This window comes from Trachinotus anak, unplaced genomic scaffold, assembly GCF_046630095.1.
Source record: "Trachinotus anak isolate AG129_WGS33_773 ecotype Australia unplaced genomic scaffold, CSIRO_AGI_Tana_v1 ptg000011l, whole genome shotgun sequence".
Taxonomy (NCBI): Eukaryota; Metazoa; Chordata; class Actinopteri; order Carangiformes; family Carangidae; genus Trachinotus; species Trachinotus anak.
The window spans coordinates 9,888,823-9,909,379 of record NW_027273862.1 but is presented as its reverse complement, the minus strand read 5'-3'; the positions used below and the strand labels follow the sequence as shown (position 1 = coordinate 9,909,379).

The 20,557-nt window shown below is 39.0% G+C and overlaps 1 protein-coding gene across 1 annotated transcript; it reads right to left on the bottom strand.

Moving 5' to 3' along the window:
• Positions 1–3,633: 3,633 nt before the first annotated feature.
• On the bottom strand, positions 3,634–5,488 carry serf2b (small EDRK-rich factor 2b). The gene is made up of 3 exons (XM_071489912.1): positions 5,331–5,488; positions 4,418–4,526; positions 3,634–4,066 (listed from the first exon to the last, which is right to left on the bottom strand). Exons 1-3 carry the CDS (start codon positions 5,335–5,337, stop codon positions 3,994–3,996), a joined length of 189 nt encoding a protein of 62 aa, XP_071346013.1. The 5' UTR covers positions 5,338–5,488; the 3' UTR covers positions 3,634–3,993.
• Positions 5,489–20,557: the final 15,069 nt, after the last annotated feature.

Here is a 20,557-nt window from a genome sequence, read left to right as displayed (position 1 = left end):
GTGTTCCTTATTACTGTTAACTAATAAGGTGCTCGTAGAACTGTTGTACAGGTCTGCAGCCTCGTACCACTGAGTCACAATGTTGATATTCAGTACAGCATCACTCCCTCTCCTGTGATATTGCTTAAATACAATTATATAGTGCTGTGATATTAAAATAAAAATTGTATTATTCAATTTTTACAGACATATAACATTTCATCAATATTGGTTGAAGCTGACTCACACAGCAGCTGAATGAGGTATCCCTGAGGAGAGTTTATAATTAATGTATGTTCCTCCTGCTCCATCATTGTTCATAGTTATACAAGTATGAAGATACAGTTACTGTGTTAATGCTCTGTGCACAAACTGTGCTACATTTCATTTCGGTTACATATTTCATAACACCATCACTCATTGTGTAGCCATTATCTAAGTGACTGCAACAGTGTTATTGTTTAAAGTGTTACTGAAACACTGTTCTGCCTTCACCCTCAAAATAATGAAACAGGAGGAGTTCCTGCCTGTGGCTATATTTATCAACAAGATGAATGTGATGATCACTTCTTTCTTTAAAGGAGAATCCTCAACGCACTGATTCTCAAGGGGGTGTTACATGTAGCTGGTAAGCAGGCAAGTCTCACATTATTTGCAGGCAATTTTAGTTTTATAAGATATTTTAACAGACATGTTAACTGAGACTAGGGGTTATGACAACAGTGATATGGGTTTTAAACTACAATCTCTGCCCTACTGAGCTCTGAGTACTACGTGTTCCTCCCCTGACTTCCTCAGTCTTCCTTCCAGTTAGTCAGATAACCACTCTGAACAGAAAAGCATCTCAGCATGCACAACATGTCGAACCTTGAGGTGGACCACATCAGGTTCCACTCCTGTCGGTCAAGAACAGAAATCTGAGACTGCAGTGGGCACAGTCTCACTGAAACAGTGACAGTTAAAGCCTGCACACTTAAGGCCCCTTAATACCAATCAATCATTGATCGAATGCCACAGTCTACCTGACTATGTGCAGCCCTTTAAGGACACAATTTATCTCTACTGATAGATACTTCCATATGATAATGCAACATGTCACAACGAAAGAGTTGTCTTGAAATGGTTTCATGAACATGGCAGTGAGCTCCGTAAATTTGTGATAGAGCAGGAGATGTGCAGCATAAATGTGCAGCTGACAAATCTGCAGAAACAATGTGATGCAGTCGATTCAAATGGAGCAGAATCTCAAAGGAAGGTTTCCAACACTTTGTGAAATCCATGCCACAAATAATTGAGGCTGTTTTGAGAGCAAAGGGGGGCCCGACCCAGTAATACTGTGGTGTTCCTGATAAAGTGCTCACTGAGTGTATGTTTTATCATTATCTACAGACCCTGCATAGCTGAAGTTGCCTGGATTACTGAAGTGCAAACGAATAAATAAAGCTTGACTACACTCATCTTTGCTGTGGGTAATTTTAGACTATATTTAACTTGTGTAAATCCAGCAGCTACAGAGCATTATTGTCCATCTTCTCCTCCCCTGCTTGCACTTTGACACTGGACTATTCAGCATTGTAAGTAGCATAAATGAAGCACCCTCCTTTCTGCGGCAGCTCTGCTACAACAATGCAATTTTTCTAGTGCTCCCGTATCTCAACAAATTCAGCAGACGGAGCATAAAGACATGAGGCGTCTTGTATGAATTTAATTAGACAAGCTGACTTCATCTTTTCTCTGCATTCTGAGCTCCTCTTGTGGTCTGCTTTAAGAAAACTTGCCAGGACCCACAGACAAGTCAGTCTGTTAGGCCTTATGCCTGAATTAAACTGAGATCCACCCAAAGCTGTAAGCAGGGTATCGTGTACGATAGAGGATAAGGTTTGAATTTTCTTGAATTTTAAGCAACCTGCTGATTCTGCATTTGTTCCTCATCACTATTCAGCTCCTCAGCCACATTCCGGCTATCTGAGATGGAAGAAAGCTAAACTGGTGACTTAATTATACGCCCTGTAATCCGAGGACACAAACTCACTGTATTTCAGTAAGTAGACACACAGCTTATTGACTATAAATAGGCTGAGCTGCAGCTTACTGGCTCAGTGAACACCATAAAATATCACCAATATGCATTTTGTGCTCATGCTGGTGGATGACAGTCATAATACAAAGGTTCTGCAACAGCAGTGCTTGAGCGGGGTACGTGCGTGTGTGTGTGTGTTTGCTTCCTTTCAGCAATATAAAATTTTCATCCAAAGCCTTTAAACTGACTCATAACCTTTTATGCTGTATGTTATTTGTAAGAACACGATACAACAAAACCAAACCATTCAAACACAATTTCCCTGCATAACCATTCTGAAATAATCCAATGCTCACCATTAAGAAAAAAAGAAAATCAAAAAAATTACCATGGTGTATGCTTCCACCTGGTGGTCAGTGTGTCACAACAGCCTTATGTTGTAAAAGGCTGCTGGCATATTAGGTTTCATTACAGTGAATCTGGCAGGCTCCAGTGTTGCACAACACAGACATAGCAGAAACACAACGCAGATGTATCCTCTCCTTAAGCACAAGTTATGTGGGCAGGGTGTTATTTCTTGTGTTATTCTCTTCTTGAAAGAGCTATTTTGCACAATTAAAGTCAGGATGTAACAGTTAAGGGAATTGTGTTGAACGTGACTATAAACGCACTTTAAATGCAATGTGTGCCACTTGTCAAAAAATGTATTTCAGAGTCCTTAAAGACTGAACAATGATCATAAATGGATACAATAACATAAATACCACTTTTAAAAGCCCAAATGGCATGTTGCTGAGGGAGTTTGGCAAGAATTTGTGTACTCCATGCTGTGCCCAAAATGTATTTTTCCAGGATGCACGGTACCTGTGCAACAGATAAAATCATTTATCCTGTAACAGTATCACATTGACGGCGTCCTGTCACAGAAGAGACTGCAGTGGCAATTAACCGATTCATTTGCCTTGCCTAATTTGTCCAACTTTTCTTAATGATATACAGCCATTTTTCAGCTAATTGCTTTGTTTGTGAGATTGCTGAATGCATCTCCATGAACCATGTTATCAAAACCCACGATGATGTACCTCCTTTAATAGAAATTGGTGTGTTCAAAGGAAAAAAATTATATTCTAGTTTTTTTAGTAAACATCACAAAAGCAGCTGATCATTGTGCTGTCTGCCCAGTAAATGCTATTTATAGGTTGAAAAGTTTTGCGGTGTTTAAGCGGAAGGTTAAAATGGTTTCAGCAGCATGGGTGAAATTATATTTTCCATTACTGTAAATATTCCCTTTTCGGATGTAGGAAATATTTACAAATAAGTATTTGCCATGGTAATTGTTTTAGGTTTTAACCACATTCCTATCCCGATATACTGAATCAAAGTATGAAACTCAAATAATCCAAAAACCAGAGTGCATAGAGAAATTTCTTGAAACAGCTGATTTACTTACAATTCCTCATTCCCTCTGCCACATTAAATATTCAGTACACTGCATATAAATGTGATGCCTTTAAAATGATGCCAACATTAAGAAGTTTGCCTTTCAATACTCCCACAACAGAAGTACAGTGTGATATATTACATGTATGTGAAAATATTATACAAACCAACATTCAAAGTAACTCAGACAAGCATGAACTAAAAAGATACACTTTATTTGAAACCAGCAGGGGACATTTTTGTACAAAAATACACAACTGTTACACAGATGTTTTGTGTCAAGATTTGTTCATCTCTCTCCTGCTGCTTACACCACTGATGCTCCTCTGCATGCAGCACCAACGTGGGACAACCGCTAACTTGCTCAGACATAATTTCACCAAGTAAAATAACAAATCCGACAAGCAATGTCATTTGCCATAGGGAAGAATGTAGGATCCTAGATTCTTGAGTCTAGACAAAAATGACAGATCCATTCTCATAAATATCAGGAAGAATGCTGAACATGGGATGTTCTTGAAACACTGAGTTGAATTAATCTCCGGTTTCATTCTTTACTTGGACTTCGTGGTACTTTTCCCAGTTTCATCTGCTTTTTTCTGCTTCTGTTGCATTATCTCGGCATCCCTTGAGGATATTTCAAGAGAGAATACACTTTGTTAGGGCAGACTCCACTACTGTGCAAAGCAAACCAGTGACATCAGTAATTATTTAACTGGAATAGATTATATAGAAAAAATAGCTTACATTGCTTTTTTTAACCAAAAAGTACTGTGAGGTAAGTTTTATTATCAGTAGCTACTGTATCATTAGCAGGTTTGAATTGTTTTTTTTAAATGCAACTGCATGATCAGAGAAAGGTAAAACAGACCAGAGGCCTCCGTTGACAAAACACGTCTTGGTTACAGAGCTGCAAAATTCCATTACTGGAGTTTGTGAGCATCCCACTTCTTCAATGTCGTGCACACTGCTGCTTACCTCTGCTTCCGTGCGGCAGCAGACAGCCCATCATCGCCCCTCTTCCCTTTACTCTGTTCAGTCTGCTTTTTGGCATGCTTCTGGCGTGCAAGCTCACGTTGGTTTCCTCCTGCAAGTCAGACAAAAAGGGAAAAATAACAATGTAGCTGAAGAGACTGAGTGAGCAACACATCAGACATCTGAGCTACACCCTTAAAACACCTGCATTTCTAGGCGCTACAAAAGAGAGCAAGGGACACCAACCACTGACGGGCAAGTGTCTACAAGCCATTTTTATAATGACTAATAGTCTGTTGATAATAAGTAGGCTGCATGATAGCTACAGTAACGCCGATCCAAAACATGCGAACAGCCGACGTGGCAGGGAGGCGCTCCAGAGCAGCTTCATGCCCAGAACAACAGGGAGCACTGTCCACCAAGGTTTGTCGCAGCAGTCAGGGAAATGAGGACAAGCAACGAAGGCAGAGCCATATTTGAACGAATACAAATAATTAGTGATGATCAGTTTGTCACCCTGTATGCTACAAGCAGCGTTAATACCCAATCAATCGTGTTATGTCTCTGGTGACAATGGCTTTACAATAGGCCGAGGCTCGGACTAATAGCTGGGCACGTAACGACCTATCGATGTTGACAAACGCACAATACGCACATAATGCAACACAGCTACGTTACACAACAACAGCACAAGCCCGTCTACTCCATCTAAATCAACACATCTAGTGGTGTGTGTGTGTGTTTTACTAACCCAGGCAACAGCGACGTGAATTCAAGTAAAATAACGTTATGTCTTTTTCAGCAAATAGACGGAACCCGGGTCGGCTGCGGACGAGGCTAGCGAGCGGCAGAAACAACAAGCACGGACCACATGCAATCGAAATAAGTACATGAATGCCTTACAGTCGATACCCACTGGTCATTTTAGTACTCGACGCTTCTCTCTCCCGAAATCCAGATAAGCTCAGCCACAGGGCCGCTGGCTCCCTTCCTGTCGCTCCAGTCGCTGTTGCTGCTTTGATCGCGCCTCACTGTGGCTGCCGAATGAACGCGAGACTTCCGGACGAGAACCAGAACATTCCGTCTCCCCGGGCCCCACTGCGCATGCGCCAGAGAAATCTGACATCGCGATAAACGAGAAAGATCGATTATTGTTATTATTATTGTTATTATTGTTTTTATTGTTCTCGACATATTCGAGAACAATTACGAAGAGCAGATAGGCCATATGAATACGATACCTAAGTAAAATTAATCAATTAAATTGAAAATAATGTGCTATTATTATTATTATTATTATTATTGTTATTATTATTATTATTATTATTATAATGGCAAGAAGAAACAATTTTATCAAAACCATTCCTCAAGACATGTCTGAGGATATATAAAAATAATCTCAATAACAAATTGTGTTTGATATGATTTTTCCATTTTGAAAAAGTAACATACCTGGTTAGAAATTCTTAAAATGAAGCATACTCCATCCTTCTCCTTCTTTCTTCAAAATTGCTGAATGTGAAATTATTTTTCATTTCAAAAGGGTAACTAATGGATATAAAATGTCTCTTACATGTCTGAATGTCCATTATAAGTGTATGTGCAATGCAGGCTTCACGTTTCCATATTATGTTTGTGTAAGTTACTGGACCAGGACCAGCCTCCTAGTTGCTATCACAAATGAACATGTAATGAAATTAAACAAAATGAACGACTTAAACTCAGATTGTAGGTGAGCACAGAGATATTTCCTACTTTCAGCAGAAGAATTTGAAAACAGTCTTCCTGTGTCAAACTCTAAGCATGCATTATTCTGCAAAATGAAAATCAAACATCCAAGTGAAGTAACAATGACTAAACATATTTGTGAGTGGAGCTGGACTCTTAAGGAATATTCCAGTGACTTTTCTTCTCCTCTTCTGCCATCGTGGCCAACACCAGGAAGGGGACACATACAGAGAGACAGATGGGCCCGCATGTCTTTGTACACTGTTACTTTGTATTCAGTGTAAAAATGTACTTCAAATCAATTTCATTTGCATTGATTGCACTTCGTGTCCTATAGATGTCTAAAGGTGCCTTTTCAGGTACTGTCATTTGGAACATTTTACTGAAATTTGTCATGTGCTACTATAGAGCCAGCAGGTGGCAGACCTGGACTACTAGCAAAACTATACTGCCAACAGGCAACTAATAATTTAAAAATTATAATTTTAGAGTTTAATTATATACATTATAGTAATATATGATATAAAAGTATTGTATACTGAAGTAGATTTTATGTAAAACACTTAAACTGATAAAATGAATTTCACTGTTGTGTATTGTGACACCAGAAAGAAGTTTGTATAACAATCACACAATATGGTCACATCATTACGACATTTTTCCACTGATAATATTAAATTACTGCCCAGCCCTGAGTTAAAGTGCAAAATGAAATGTTCTTATTTATGTTCTGCAATAAAAAAAAACACACACACCACGTTTTCCTTGCTGTTTTGGTAGCGTGACTTTATTGACTGTCTGGTTGTTAAATAGGCTAGATGACTGAGTCATGTCTGCCTAAAACTGAACTTGTATTGAGACACTGAAACTATGAATAGAAGAAGACAACACTCTGAATGCAGCTGAACCTCCATGTGCCTCATGCTCTGAGGGTCATGGCACAGTAAAACGACTGTGTTTTCCAAGTCAGCACATGTTTCATTTCAAGAGTCTGCAGCTGCATTTAACTGACCAGTGTCATAAACATGACAGGTTTGGTTGAAAATGAGACATTTACTTAAATGAAGTAAACATTGCTTATAATTGATGTTTAAATGGCAAAAAGCAATGGTTGGCAATATGATAACAACAACAGAGTCTGCATATTACATTTGGAATAAAAGTCTTAAAATGTCTTCATAATGGAGGAAGTGAGCTGTGGGAGGAGAGTGAGGACTGGTTTGGGTTTCATGCTGAAAGACGAACGCTGTATTTTAAGGACATAATTACTATTTGAATACAATGAGCCATCAAACTACTGCTGTAATTGTCTAGCAAACAGTTCATTTGGGTGAAGAATAAGATCTTTGAAATAAATTATATGCTGCAAGTTTTTCCTGGCCTGCAGGTCTCTGCAAATTATTTCTTGATTGATGTTCAGCTAAAAACTTACTTCAACTGTTAAAAGTGAGCCCAGATACTTTTTGGACATGTTTCTCATCAAAGCCGGGAGGTCAAAACCATGTGTATTCTTTCTGAAGCATATTGAGCAGTAATTTAGAAATGTCCTTGTGACGTATGGTCATGTATCACATTGTCTCTCATTCTCCTTTCTTTATTGATTTTAACTGTAGGCTGAAGTTTCAATATATTTTGCATGCATTTGACCTGACCTAAAGCCCGAAGCTCAAGCTGTAGTTAAGAATGCAGACGAGCATCAGCAGCCAAAAGTTATTTGGGCACAAAAAATCATTTGTTCACTGGTTAAACTCGAGCGAGCGACTACAGTCATGTTAGCAGCTCTAACATGCTTATGTATAGGAGGCATAATGGAGACTGTCCTCCTGTAAAAAAAAAAAAAAAAGAGTCTACAGGTTGTTTGTGCTGCAGGTTATTATGACCTATAGTTACGTTTTGTTGTTAGGCAACATCTAGCAGCCATAGTAATTATGACAGGAGCAAAGGGAAAAGTGCGTTGTCGCAGAGTGACACAGTTAACATCATGACGAGGTCTGGGCGGTTGGATGGGTCAACAAAACAGAAATATGTCACAGGAGAGCAGTCTTCGATCCCCATGTGATAGAAGTAGTTTATGTTGTTTCTATTATATGACTTTTAAGTTAACCACGTTGTTATTATTGTAACCATGACAACAAAGACAATCTAATTTTACTACTGTAAGTACTTATTTTAGCTGAAATCACAATAATTTCCTAGACCTAAGTAGTTTTAGTGGTAGGTACGTCGCTGTCAGTGTAGTACACGTGCTTGTTATTGTAACCATGACAACCAAGGTCTGGTACGCCTGCTGTAGGGGTGCTATTTCAGGAGACCCTCCAATGGGTCTCATCAGAGGGTTGAAAAAACATATATGGCTGCACAGGTTGGAGGACTTGTTGGTTTATCATATTCACAATTTTAGTTTATTGTGTTAGCATGCTAATATTTGCTACTTTGCAAATTACGGCTAACAAAACCCCCTCTATACAGATTGAGAAACTGAGATCTTAATGCTAGCAACTGCGGGGCATTCAGTGAACAAACAGCCACGGCCTGCTTGTGCCACATATGTGCTGGAGTGTGACGACTTTAACAGTGTGTACAACAGCATGTTGAACACTGTGGTCAGTTTATTGGGCTGGTGGCGACACGACAGCCCAGGATGTCTGACTCTGACTTGTTTTCTCCACAGCTGCTTTCAGTGACAGCATCCTGCTTAAAGCAAACTATTTTTGTCTACCAGTGCAATTATCACCACCTGGTAATTTTGACAATGTTGACTGCTTCTTCTTTACAAAGCCCCTAAATGTTAATGCTGTGCTTGTGTTACTGCTGCTGCCCTGGAGCTCCGCTGCTCCTCACGTTGCCTGTTATGTATCCAATTAGATTTTTTACATTTGATTTCATGATATATAAATGTTGATTTAATATTAAAAGTAAAAGAGTAAAAGCCCACTGAGCCCACTTATTACCTCCAGCACATTTGCACACTGACTACTAAGTGACAGGGATCCTTTTGCATGATCTCGTGTAAGTAAATAGTTCAGTTTAAGAGCCTACATGTGTATGTGATGCTTGTTTGTCCATTAAATACCTTTTTGTGAAATAGATATGTTGGTTCCCCTGCCACCATTAAATTGCACAATGTTCATACATGTAGGCTACCCTGTTTAGAGTAGTCTTTGTTAGAGCTGATCATGAAGTGATGAAGCACTGATGTGTGGCAGTATAAACTTAGTGTGACAAGCTGGGTGTATGGTGCATTCCTCTCTGTCTCATTTCACCGCTGTCATCCATCACACTGCCAGAGTCCTGCCTGCTGTCGTGGATGATTGATGGGACTTGCTGAGCCCATCTTCTGCGCTGCCGTAATGTCCCTCGTGCCTGGATCGTCGGAGCTAATTTTGACATGAGCCTGTGTTGTTCATGTTATAGACTACTGTACATGTAATTTTCTTCTCTTCTTAAAGAGAGAGCACACGTCACCGAAACAAATCCATTGAATGGCGTATGATCAACTGTAACACATATATTTGAAAATACATGTATTGTTAAATTTTACTAGGATTTGACATGCATTATGTGATCTACATTAACCAAGCTAGTGGTGCACTACATTTTTTTTTTTAATCAAAAACTGCAACTAATATCAGAAGTGTTGCTTGTTTTCAGAATTCAGAGCATTTTGTGAAAAGCACATTCCTAAGTACAACGTGAACATTTCTAGGTGGCATTACATGGATCCCAGAGATTTTTTATAATGCAAAAAACTTGTATGAGGAAACTAGTCGGCAACCATGCAGTGCTTTGAGCTAAATGGTAATGCTAGCTTGGCAATATGCTCACAGTGACAATGCTAACATGCTGATATTTAGCAGGTTTACTGCATTGAGCATTCAGCGTGTTAGCATGCTAACATTTGCTAATTACTATACTAACTGTAACTAACTATAACTAAACACAAAGTACAGCTGAGGCTGATGGGAATATCATTTGTTTTGCAGATATTCGTTCATAAACCAAAGTACGAGAGTGAATATCTACAAAAAATATAAAAAATTTCATGGCAATCCATTGAATAGTCGACTAAAGCGGTGGTCTGACCTGCTGATTGACAGTTCTAGAGCCACATCACTAGCTTGGCTAAAAATTGGCTGCTAACAGTAGCTGGCAGTGCTGATGGATGTTTTTTCCACTTTCCAACCGCAAAAAGAGCTGTTATTGCTTGATTGACACTATAAACCTTAGTAGCATAACATAGAAGAGAGTGTATGATGCCAACGCAGAGAACAATTCTGAAAATTATTTTAGGGAAAAATGATCACAAACGTCGTTAGGATGATAGTGTGGAATACTCCTTTTTTTCATCCAAGTTGCACAAAGTAGTTGTCCGGGTTAAAGTTGGGGGCATGATGTTGAGTTTTGCAACTGGAGTTTCTGTTGAGCGTCTGTCAACAATTAAGACTGGAAAAACTGAAACTTAATACATGAGTTCAGTCAAAGCAAAGACATTTTCAAATTTGCTGTTTCTTGAGACCAGAAAAATGAGTTACATGTGCAGCTCTCATGGGTATCACCGTTCTACATTATGCAATGCAGTGATTCATTTCACCTGCACCTTTGTCCTCCTCTGCACTGAACATAAAGCTTTCAGTAGCTTTCAGCAGTATAAACAAAGTTTGCATTGTGGAAAATAACACTAAAGTGGGTTAAAGTGTGACACTGTTGGGGGAAATAGGGCATGTTTGCATGTGTTGGCTTCTCAGCCAAAATGAGTGAAATCCTTGATAGGCTGTTGTACATATGTTAAACTTGAGGTGAAGGGTTTATTGATTACACAAAAAAATGTATTTAACCTTCTCATACTTAAAGTAGATCATGTATATAATATTCATTTCTTTTTCTTTTTTTCCTCTCATTCTTAAGGAGACATAACTGAAAACGCACTGCTAGGACATTAAAACATCCATTTGAACAATAAAACTTTGGTGAGTCAGGCCATCGAGTTCACCTGTGTCTTGCACAGACAAAAAGGGAGGTGGAGGAGGGAGATTTTTGCTATTTTGAGGCAATTGAGCCAGACAAAACCACCTTTTCCCATTCTTCTTTAGCATTTCCAACCCCATTTTGGTCGACCCATTGTTTCACCCTTTATCTACGGTCTAACTACCAAGCCTGAGGGGAACTAGTCTACTTGATCAAAAGGTATTTGGGCACAAAGGTAAGGCACATGATCGTCCAGGTAATTTCTTCCGAAGTGCAGATGCACTGGTTGACCCTGTGCTGTGGAAACACCAAGCACAATCCAGCAGGGGTGGAGATTAGGTTGGATTGAATTTCACTGACATGAATGTAACTTTCTGAAAGAACAGAGAAACAATTCTGAACTTGATATATTTAAATATGAACAGGTGATTTGGTGACTTGTTGCTGACGATTAAAAGTAGTTCTCATGTATTTTTCACACAAAAAAACATTTTGAGCAAAGAATGATTTTGAATGAAGTTTCACATATTTGGGTGTCTCTGTGGGTGGAGACTTAGCCCTTTTCATCTCTCTGAATCAGTGCTGTCACAAACACAATGCCTATGGTAGAAGCTGTGACACCAAATGAACATTGTGTTGTTGTTTAATTTGTCAACTATATATTTGTGAACTATAAGTCATCTAAGGAGAAAAAGATGGATTTATTTTTCTACTTTTTCACCAGATGTACACGCTGTCTTCTGGTGTGCTGCTCTGGTGTTTGTACCTTGGTTTAAGTCACCTAAAACCTGCTTTTAACTGCATGAAATGAAGGTGTGAATCACAAATTCAGTTCAAGTTCACAAAGTCCCCGAATCTGTACTACATTTAAAGCACTTGAGGAAAAAGAACAAAGCCCACAGACAAATCCATAATCCGCTTTTATGAATTTCATTGCTCACGTTGTCACTATGCTGAGCAAAATGGGCTTATATCAAGACCAGTCTCATTACAATAATGAAATGAAATCATGACATTGTCCAGATGATGTGTTTTCAAATGGTTGCCAGGGTAACAGCAATTTTCTCTGGTAATGCATTATGTCCAAAATATAGGGATGTCTGAATATAGGGAAGCCTAGATAACACTGGATGGTGTGCTGGATCATACAAAGAGCCTCTGACAAGGTTATGGTCTAACATCAAACTGATTTTGGAAATAGGGTAATTGCACCAGAACTGCAGTAAACACACACATTCATCTTTTAAGGTGATGTAAATTCACTTTCAAAATATGGATGATGATTTATTTTTGCGAACATATTTGCTTTCTGTCTGCGTCTTCATCATCCTGCTGTGGATGAGCTCACCACTGTCTCCTGGCTGACTCATCTTGGTTGGTTCCAGCGACAGACGATCGGACTGACGTGTCCCCACTCTGCATGTACAGAGAATCATCCCATCTCTTTGAAACCTGTAGAACGTGCAGCCCAGAGTCAGTGGACGCACTCTGTATGCATGAGGTGTTATTGATTCAGCTGAGCTCTCTTTTGGGCCAACGTGATATTGAGTACATACTGTACAACACATACAAGGTGGACGTGATGTGACAGACTGTAATTTTTAAGACAACATAACAGAATGTAATGTCCAATCCAATACATGTTGTAGCTACAGAAGCAGTATATAACGGCCTATGATGTAAAGCTTGTCACATGAAGCGTGTGCTTTTCTATGCCATTAAGTTGCGTTTAACAGTCAGCTGCTGCAGTGGCTGTACTGCAGCAGCTTAAGCAGAGTTTTATGGATGCAAATGTCTTGGTCAGTATACTTTGCTTCAGCTGAAGACTGTTGAATGGTTAGCTATGAAATTTGTATATACACTCACAGATTAATGTTAATGATCACTTGGTAATGCCCTGACCTTTCCTGTGGTGGCACCAGCAGGTTGACATTTGTGGTTTGACAACTATGGGATGGATCGCCATGAAAATTGCTAAATTGGGTCAAAATTTTGTGGCGTACATTTTTGGACAGTCTCTTCTGGAAGACATTTATAATATTGCACTCATAGTTAATCATGAAAAGTCAAAGTGGATCTGTACAGAATGAACAAAGCGAGCTGGAGAGAGAAGCTCAAACCCAGCCTACTTTCCCACCTCCACGGCCCTGGCCAACCATGGTGTGACGTGGGTGTGAATGTAGGACTGTCAGTTTTGGAGAGTTACAGAGCTTTTAAAAAATCCATCAGGTTTGTTTGGAGAAGTGGAGAAGTTATGATTTAAAATATAATTTCACTTTATCAATATCTATGGTTATGTAAAGAAATAAGCTACGAATGTGATACAAACCATTCAGACAACAAATGGATCCTTTCCACTGTTTCTCTTCACAAAATATAAATGTTAAGCACAAACCCACAGACGTTCCCAAAAGAGTGACTCTAAAAGTAGCACCCCAGATGTGGGAGTCTCCTCCATGGCAACTTGTCTTTACCAGGCCTCAATTAGCTGAGTGGCAGGACACATGGGAATCCCTTACCCATCCTGAGACAGGGCTCCTTGGACCGGAGAGGAGGGGAATGAGTACAGCAGGCTGGTTCTGTACAGTAAAGCCCATTATTGTTGGTCTGAGGTGTAACAAATATCCACAGTGCCTTTTCCCTGAGAGAACACGTGGAGACAAATATTATGAAGGGTGGAATCAGATGCAAGGTGCTCCTTTAGTCTTGTCGCTGTTCCCAGGGCTCTTCAGCTATAAAAGCCTGTGTAATGTGGATAATGATGACTACTTAACACAGTCTGTGTTGTGTGGGAGTTCATTATTTCATGCCTTCATTTTAAAGCATCATCAAGCAGATGTTAGACCTGACAAAATATATTTTGGTGTGAATTGTTGAATGAAATAAAAATAAAAAACTGCACATAATATCTTTAATTGTGAACTGTAATCTTGACATATTGTCATCTTTGAATTGATATGGCAAACTTGCCAGTAGTTTCTTTTTCACACTATAAGCAGACAGAGAGCAACATTATCATTCATTATTATTATCATTCATGTTTCTGGCCACCTGATGAGTTTAAGTCCAGTATTTTCTCTTCTTTTAGCTCTTTAGCTTTAGCTTTTTCGGTGTCCACCAACTCCTGAGAAAATGTATGGCTCTTTAGTTGTTTAATTTAGCTGGTAACATGTTTCTGTCTGCCATTTGGTGCTGAGTAGGTAGCATATAAGAGGTTTAAAGTGGTTTTATTTCACAGAAAATGACTGGAAACAGTGCTGATGAGAGCTGTGAGAGTGAACCAAAACAGTAAATCTGTGGGCTGTAAAACCAAAACAATGAGCCGAAAGACACTAAAACACTGCACAGCACTGAGCAAAATTTCATAGTTGAGCAATAATTTTCAGTGGTTTTGTTACTAGTGGCACAGTTAAAATAAAAAATATTGCTTAAACCAGCCTTAATTTTGTCCATGTAATTCAATGCATCAGTGTTTTAGGTTTAGATCTTATCTACAAAAAAAAAAAAAATGTTATAATAGTGCAGCAAAACAAATATCAATATGCATATGAAACCATTACTTTGAACATTATGTCTGGTCCCACTCATCCACAGTAACAATGAAGTTGTGCTGCATGAAGCAGGGCATCACATTCACATGCATGCAAGTGTTTAACCCATTCTTTTAAAAAGCAAAAAAAAGTAGTGATAATAATTCATAACAAAAATGACTGAAAAAGACTTTTTTTGCAATATATTTTAAAAAACAGAAGAAAGACTGAGATTTTTGCTACATGAAGCCCTCTTTCCTCTTCTGTCTTGTGCCTTTTTTGGCTCATTTAATGTATCTCTCTTCCCTTTTAGGAGATTTAACTGCCATGCAGCTGTGACAGTGTGAAGACACCTGCCCTGAATAAAATGACGTCTGTGGCCTGAGTGAGTCATCAAGCCCCCTAAGTGCTGGGGGAAACTATAGCTGGCTGACTGTACCCTCCTCTTCCCCCAATAAAGCCCAGGATGAGGCAGCTTCAATCATCCAGCTGAACAACCGGCACAGAATGAGCACTATTAAATCCTGAGATAAGTCACTGTCCAGCTCTTTTGTATGTTTCTAGTCCTTCGACTTTCAAGTATGATTACCTGGTTGTATAACACAGCTCTTCACAGGGCAACGACTTTAATCAAGCTTCAAAGGGAACAGCATCATGTGGTGCCCACGCACACTCACAAAAAAGAGCACACTGATCTGTTTTTTTTCTTGTTCACAAAAGCACAGAAATATGTCAGCTAGCCGGAGCTGGACATTTTAGTCACACATTGATAGTGTCGAAATATGAGCTTCTAAGCATGTGGTGTACAGTGACTAATGAGTGGACATACTCATCTCTGCTTTGATCAACACTGGTTGTCCACTGCTGCAAAGCTAATTTCTATCATCCTCTGCTGTAGGCTACTTTGTGTTGTGTGCTAGTTGCTAAATATGAGCTGTTGCTAACACGCATTGATAACATGTTAAAAAAGGATGGTAATTACACCAGCTAAACATCAACATGTTAGCACTGTCGTCCTGAGTATATTAGCAAAATGACATTAGCGTTTAGCTTACAGCACTGCTGTGCCTAAACATATCCTCATAGAGCTGCTTGACTCTTAGAAAATCGGCAAATCAGAAAATCAGTCATTTCCCTCTTTCACGAGTTTAAATGAGATTTATCTGTGGCTCACATTTTGCCTGATCCAAGACTGAACCAGTTCATTAGTGATTTGAGACAATGAAATCCCCAAAATGATATTACAGTCGCATTTCAATACTACAGTCACATCCTAATTTGGATTTCAGAGGCATGAGATTCATCAGAGCGTGAATGTCTGGTCACTGCATTACCCTGCTCCATCAAAACATGGAGCAACAAAGAGACACAGCCTCTTCCTGGTCCCTTGATATAAATGCTTCAGTAGTCTGGTGTCTGACTTTTATTGGATCGCTCGGCTCCTGCTCCCAATTACCCAATCCTGTTTCAGTGTCAGGCGCCGTTGCTGTTGTCTATTGTGTGTAGTGGCAGACTAGACTGATATTTTAATCAGAATTTTTCCAATTATGCCAATTACGCTGTAAAAACACAGACATTAACCATCCCACCACGACTGAGATTTTGCTGTAAGTAGAATGTGGTTGGTGGTGGAGTGATTGCAAACACTGAAGTGAGATAGATTATGTGTCCCTGGTATCTTTTTCAATACCATTGTTCAAATGTAAACCTCCTTAAATGCCAACAACAGAAGGGAATAGTAGTGTAGTAGTAGTAGTGATCAACATTGACTACATGATGTTTGGAGGCTGTTTTCCAGGGCAGGAAAACACAGAGCAGTCCTTGTTTGACTGCTGTCTCTTTTCATGCATGGAATGATCAGTCACACCTGTACAGTCACTGTAAAAATGGTGGTTGTAAAGGGCCTGTGATCTCAATAAAATACCAAACACCTGGGTCTGCTTAGCAACGGGTGTATATGTGTGTGTGGGTGATGGCATAGATACACACACACACACAAAGGGAATGAAAAGCTGATTTCTGTCTGATTGTGTTTCTTTGTGGGAAAGTTTGCACCCACCTTCACTTTGAAAACAGTAAAAACAAATGTGCGGATCTTAGATGTGAACATAATCCACAGACTCTGCTGAATAAGCCTGCTTCTCTGTGGTCACAGTGGACTATTACTAGGTCCAGATGTTTTTCTGTTATTTCAAAATTTTTGGAGGAAGGAGGTGGTTTGAGCTAAGCCGTTGTACTTCACAGCCTGTGAAATCATCAGGTAGAGTGTTTTGATTAAATCTTATCTGACATAGTGGTGTGACAGCTTCAGGGGCTTTTCATTTCGAGCCAGGTTACCATAGTAGCTTTGAGTCTGTTTGAGTCTCTCTTGCACGGCCCAAGCTGATGAAAACCTGATACTAATTTTGTTATGTTTATCAGAGCAAAAGATAAGGTCTCATCAAATTCCTTAAAAAAAGCAAATGTTACTTAGCTGTATTTCATTTATTGTGTTTGTTCTGTTGGCTATAACACATCACAGCAGATACAGGAAACCACCCTGAATACTTACTGCAGCTTTTAGTGAGAGATGGAGAGGTCTTGGACCCATCTACTGCCAACATGCCTTGCAAGTAACACACAGCCTTGAAATTCCTCCCTTTCTGAAACACAGAAGCCTTGACTGAGACTTGATGCAACAATATGAAGATTCCTAACTGATCTTTACTGTCAGGTTTTACTCATATGAACAGGTACTGCAAATTTGCATCCAGTACAGTTGTCAAACAAGTTTTCTTTCTTTTAACTTTAAAAAAGATTTACAGATTTTTGTTTTATGGTTGTTATTTTGTTTTGTTTTTGTTTTTAGATCAGTATTGGGTTTCAGCAGTAAAATTGGATTTACAGTAATCAGAATATAGTATTCTGACCTTGCATTAATCTTAATCTAATTATCAAGAGCATCTGTTAATGGGATTGTTAGAGCTCAGGAAGAGTGAAATGCCACAAGAAGGAATTAGCACAATAGATGGTATTTTGTAATGTTTTTTGAACCCACTTCAGTGAAACAGTGGGTTGTGGATGTTTAAGTCTTTTAAGACTTTTGTATATAAGAAAAGTAATCTTCAATCATCTTCCTATTATTAGAATATAACATGGATACTCATTTATACAGTTAACATATTACACATGAAGGCATTAATTTTGTGTATAAATGTTTTGCAATCAAAAAACCATACTTGTACTAAAATGTAGTGATGGCAGCTTTCTTTAATACAGTATAGAAGCATTTGCTTAATATCTTGTCCTTCTTTACAAAATGCTGAATGAAACGTGACACACTCTACACAGATGGGTGTGTTGCATGTCTTGACACATTTGATAACATGTCTCAGCTTATTTGGTTAGACGACATTTTAGCAATTCATGTTAACGATCATGAAAGTCAGTTATGCAAAAAAAAAGTGATCCAACTGACCACATCTATCTGCCTTTTTAAATTATCAGAAAACATGATGATATTATGTGAACTTCATCACGCTCATTTGCAAACATCACATGTGCCTCTGGGAAATATCAAATAACTGATCAGCTCAGCCAGCATCCAGCTCTCTCACAGCACATCTTTTTAACCGGTAAGGACAAGCAACAGAGTCTGACTTTTTACTGACTTTTGCTATACTTTATGTTTCTTTGTGTCCTGAGCTTCATAATGTCAATCCTCATGTTACACACCTAAAACAACCATTTCCAATTATTCAAATTATTTAAAAGAGACAGTCCAAATTTTCAGCAGTCTGTGAAAGAACTCTATAAACATGCTGTTGTGTTTGACACTAGGCAAAGTGTTAGTCTCACACAAAAGGTGTTAGAGTGTCTAACTCGATACCTTTCCCAAATTCAGTGCTTTCGCACTCTGCCAGATATACCATTCCTGCTAGCTGAAATAACTGTGTATGTGTGTGTGTGTAATATGAATATGACTATCACACATCCATTATAAGCCTCAGTCTTTCAGTCATTTGCTCTGTCTTTATGAAAATTTTACTGGGTTTTACAGCCAAATGTGTAGTGACTGAATGTGTGTTGTGTGCATGTTTGTGTTTTTATAGGTATCACTGAATATAGATAAACATATGCTCTATGTGTTAACCTGCACATGGGTGTGAAGACAGCTTATTTATATAATATATTCTACATGTACACTGCATTTTCGAAGACCTGCCAATATTTTCTCTGCAGCATATTGAACATGTTAAAAGGTAAATCTATAACAGTAACAATTGTATAACAACAGTTGAAGATAAAGAGCTGCAGATGTGCTACAATAGTCTTTTTAACTTTGGACATCTAACATGTACTCTTTGCAAAATTTGGTGACGTTCAAGACTGTGCTCTTGTAAAAATGACCCCATAGGTCGTCTGAGCAAGAAGTTTATTACAAAGTTTTACTCTTAAGTTAAGGCGTCATTGTAATTATGACAGGAGCAAAGAAGGAAGTGTAAAGTATAAGTATAAAGAATGACTAAGTCCATGTTAGGTGGAGGTTGGAGTGGATTGATCGATTGACAAAACACAGGACTGTCACTCAGGAGACCTGACATTCAGGAGGCCTTAACTATACCTGCATGTTTATTAGTGTAACAGTGATGATGAAGGTCCTCCAACCTTGAGGGAGAACTTCCATTATTTTCATTTTTGTGCATAAACCTACTTGAACTGTGATGCTTCCACAACCTTAACCACCTGTTTATTATTGTTAACAGGACAATGAAAGCCCAGGTACTCCTCCTATAGGTCATATCCAGGGGTACGGACAGACAACCTGTGTGGTCGCTTCCGTGTTCAGTCTCTTAAGGAAATTTTCTCGTCAGTTTACAGATCTTGCACGAAGTGTGATGAACTGTCTGAAGTGATCTTTATTAAAGCTACTAATTGCAGTGCTTGATTCTTCTGTTGGATGTGATTAGATAATATACCATAAGGTTTCAGTTCCAAACTGGTAATAAAATCGCCTCATAAATTAGAGGTTCTGTAGAGACATTAATTGCATTCAGAATGACTCTGCTTCTTCTAAAACTAAGTGAACTGTATTAAAAAAGTATTTCATCATGTTATTTGAATTCACTGAAGATTATGCAGCCTAATGCAGGTAAGACGTTGCAGTAAGTCTCCTCATCTTTTCAGATCTGAAACACATACATTGAAAACACATACATTAGCACAGGCCATCTTTGAGGCTGTGATGTAAACTGTATTTTTTAGCCTTTGGTGGTGACATATTGGACAGATTACAGTTTTTCAACACTGACTGATCTGCACAAAAGAGCGGAAGCATGAGGGACAATTGTACAATGTGAACAAGCTCTGCCTCTTGCCAGTTGCAGGTGTCCTCAGAGTCATTGACCTCAGGTGTGAAACGTCACTCCCAGGGGGTCAGTGTGCATTAGCGGTCTCCCATGCAGCAGATGGTAAACCACAGACAATGAGTGGATGAGACAGATGAGCCAGGTAAGAAAGAGGGAGGGGCTGAAATGTGTTAATCTCCCACAGCTTGGCTGTTGGAGGAGCGACTTTAGACCTACATGCATCAGTGAAAGGGGCAAGGACTGCTGTATTTAAGTATCATTATACAGTGTGTTGTCTTCTCAGAAGCTGAATTTACAGATATACAGCATGTTGTTAAAATACAAGGTTTATTGGACTGCAGAGAAATTCATAATGATCAGAGGAAATAAGGTTTTTTCCAAATCGAAGATTCATGGAAGTGAGGCGGGACGTGAAGAATCAGCACCACCTGTTCTCTGTTGACCTCCAGTAACCGCTCCCCCTCCTGTTATGTACTTTCATTCAGGGAATAGCTTAACAATTTAGCTAAATAGGCTTACTTGTCAGACTCATCTGCTTTGCAAACCTCCACCATCACTTGCTGGCTGTCTCA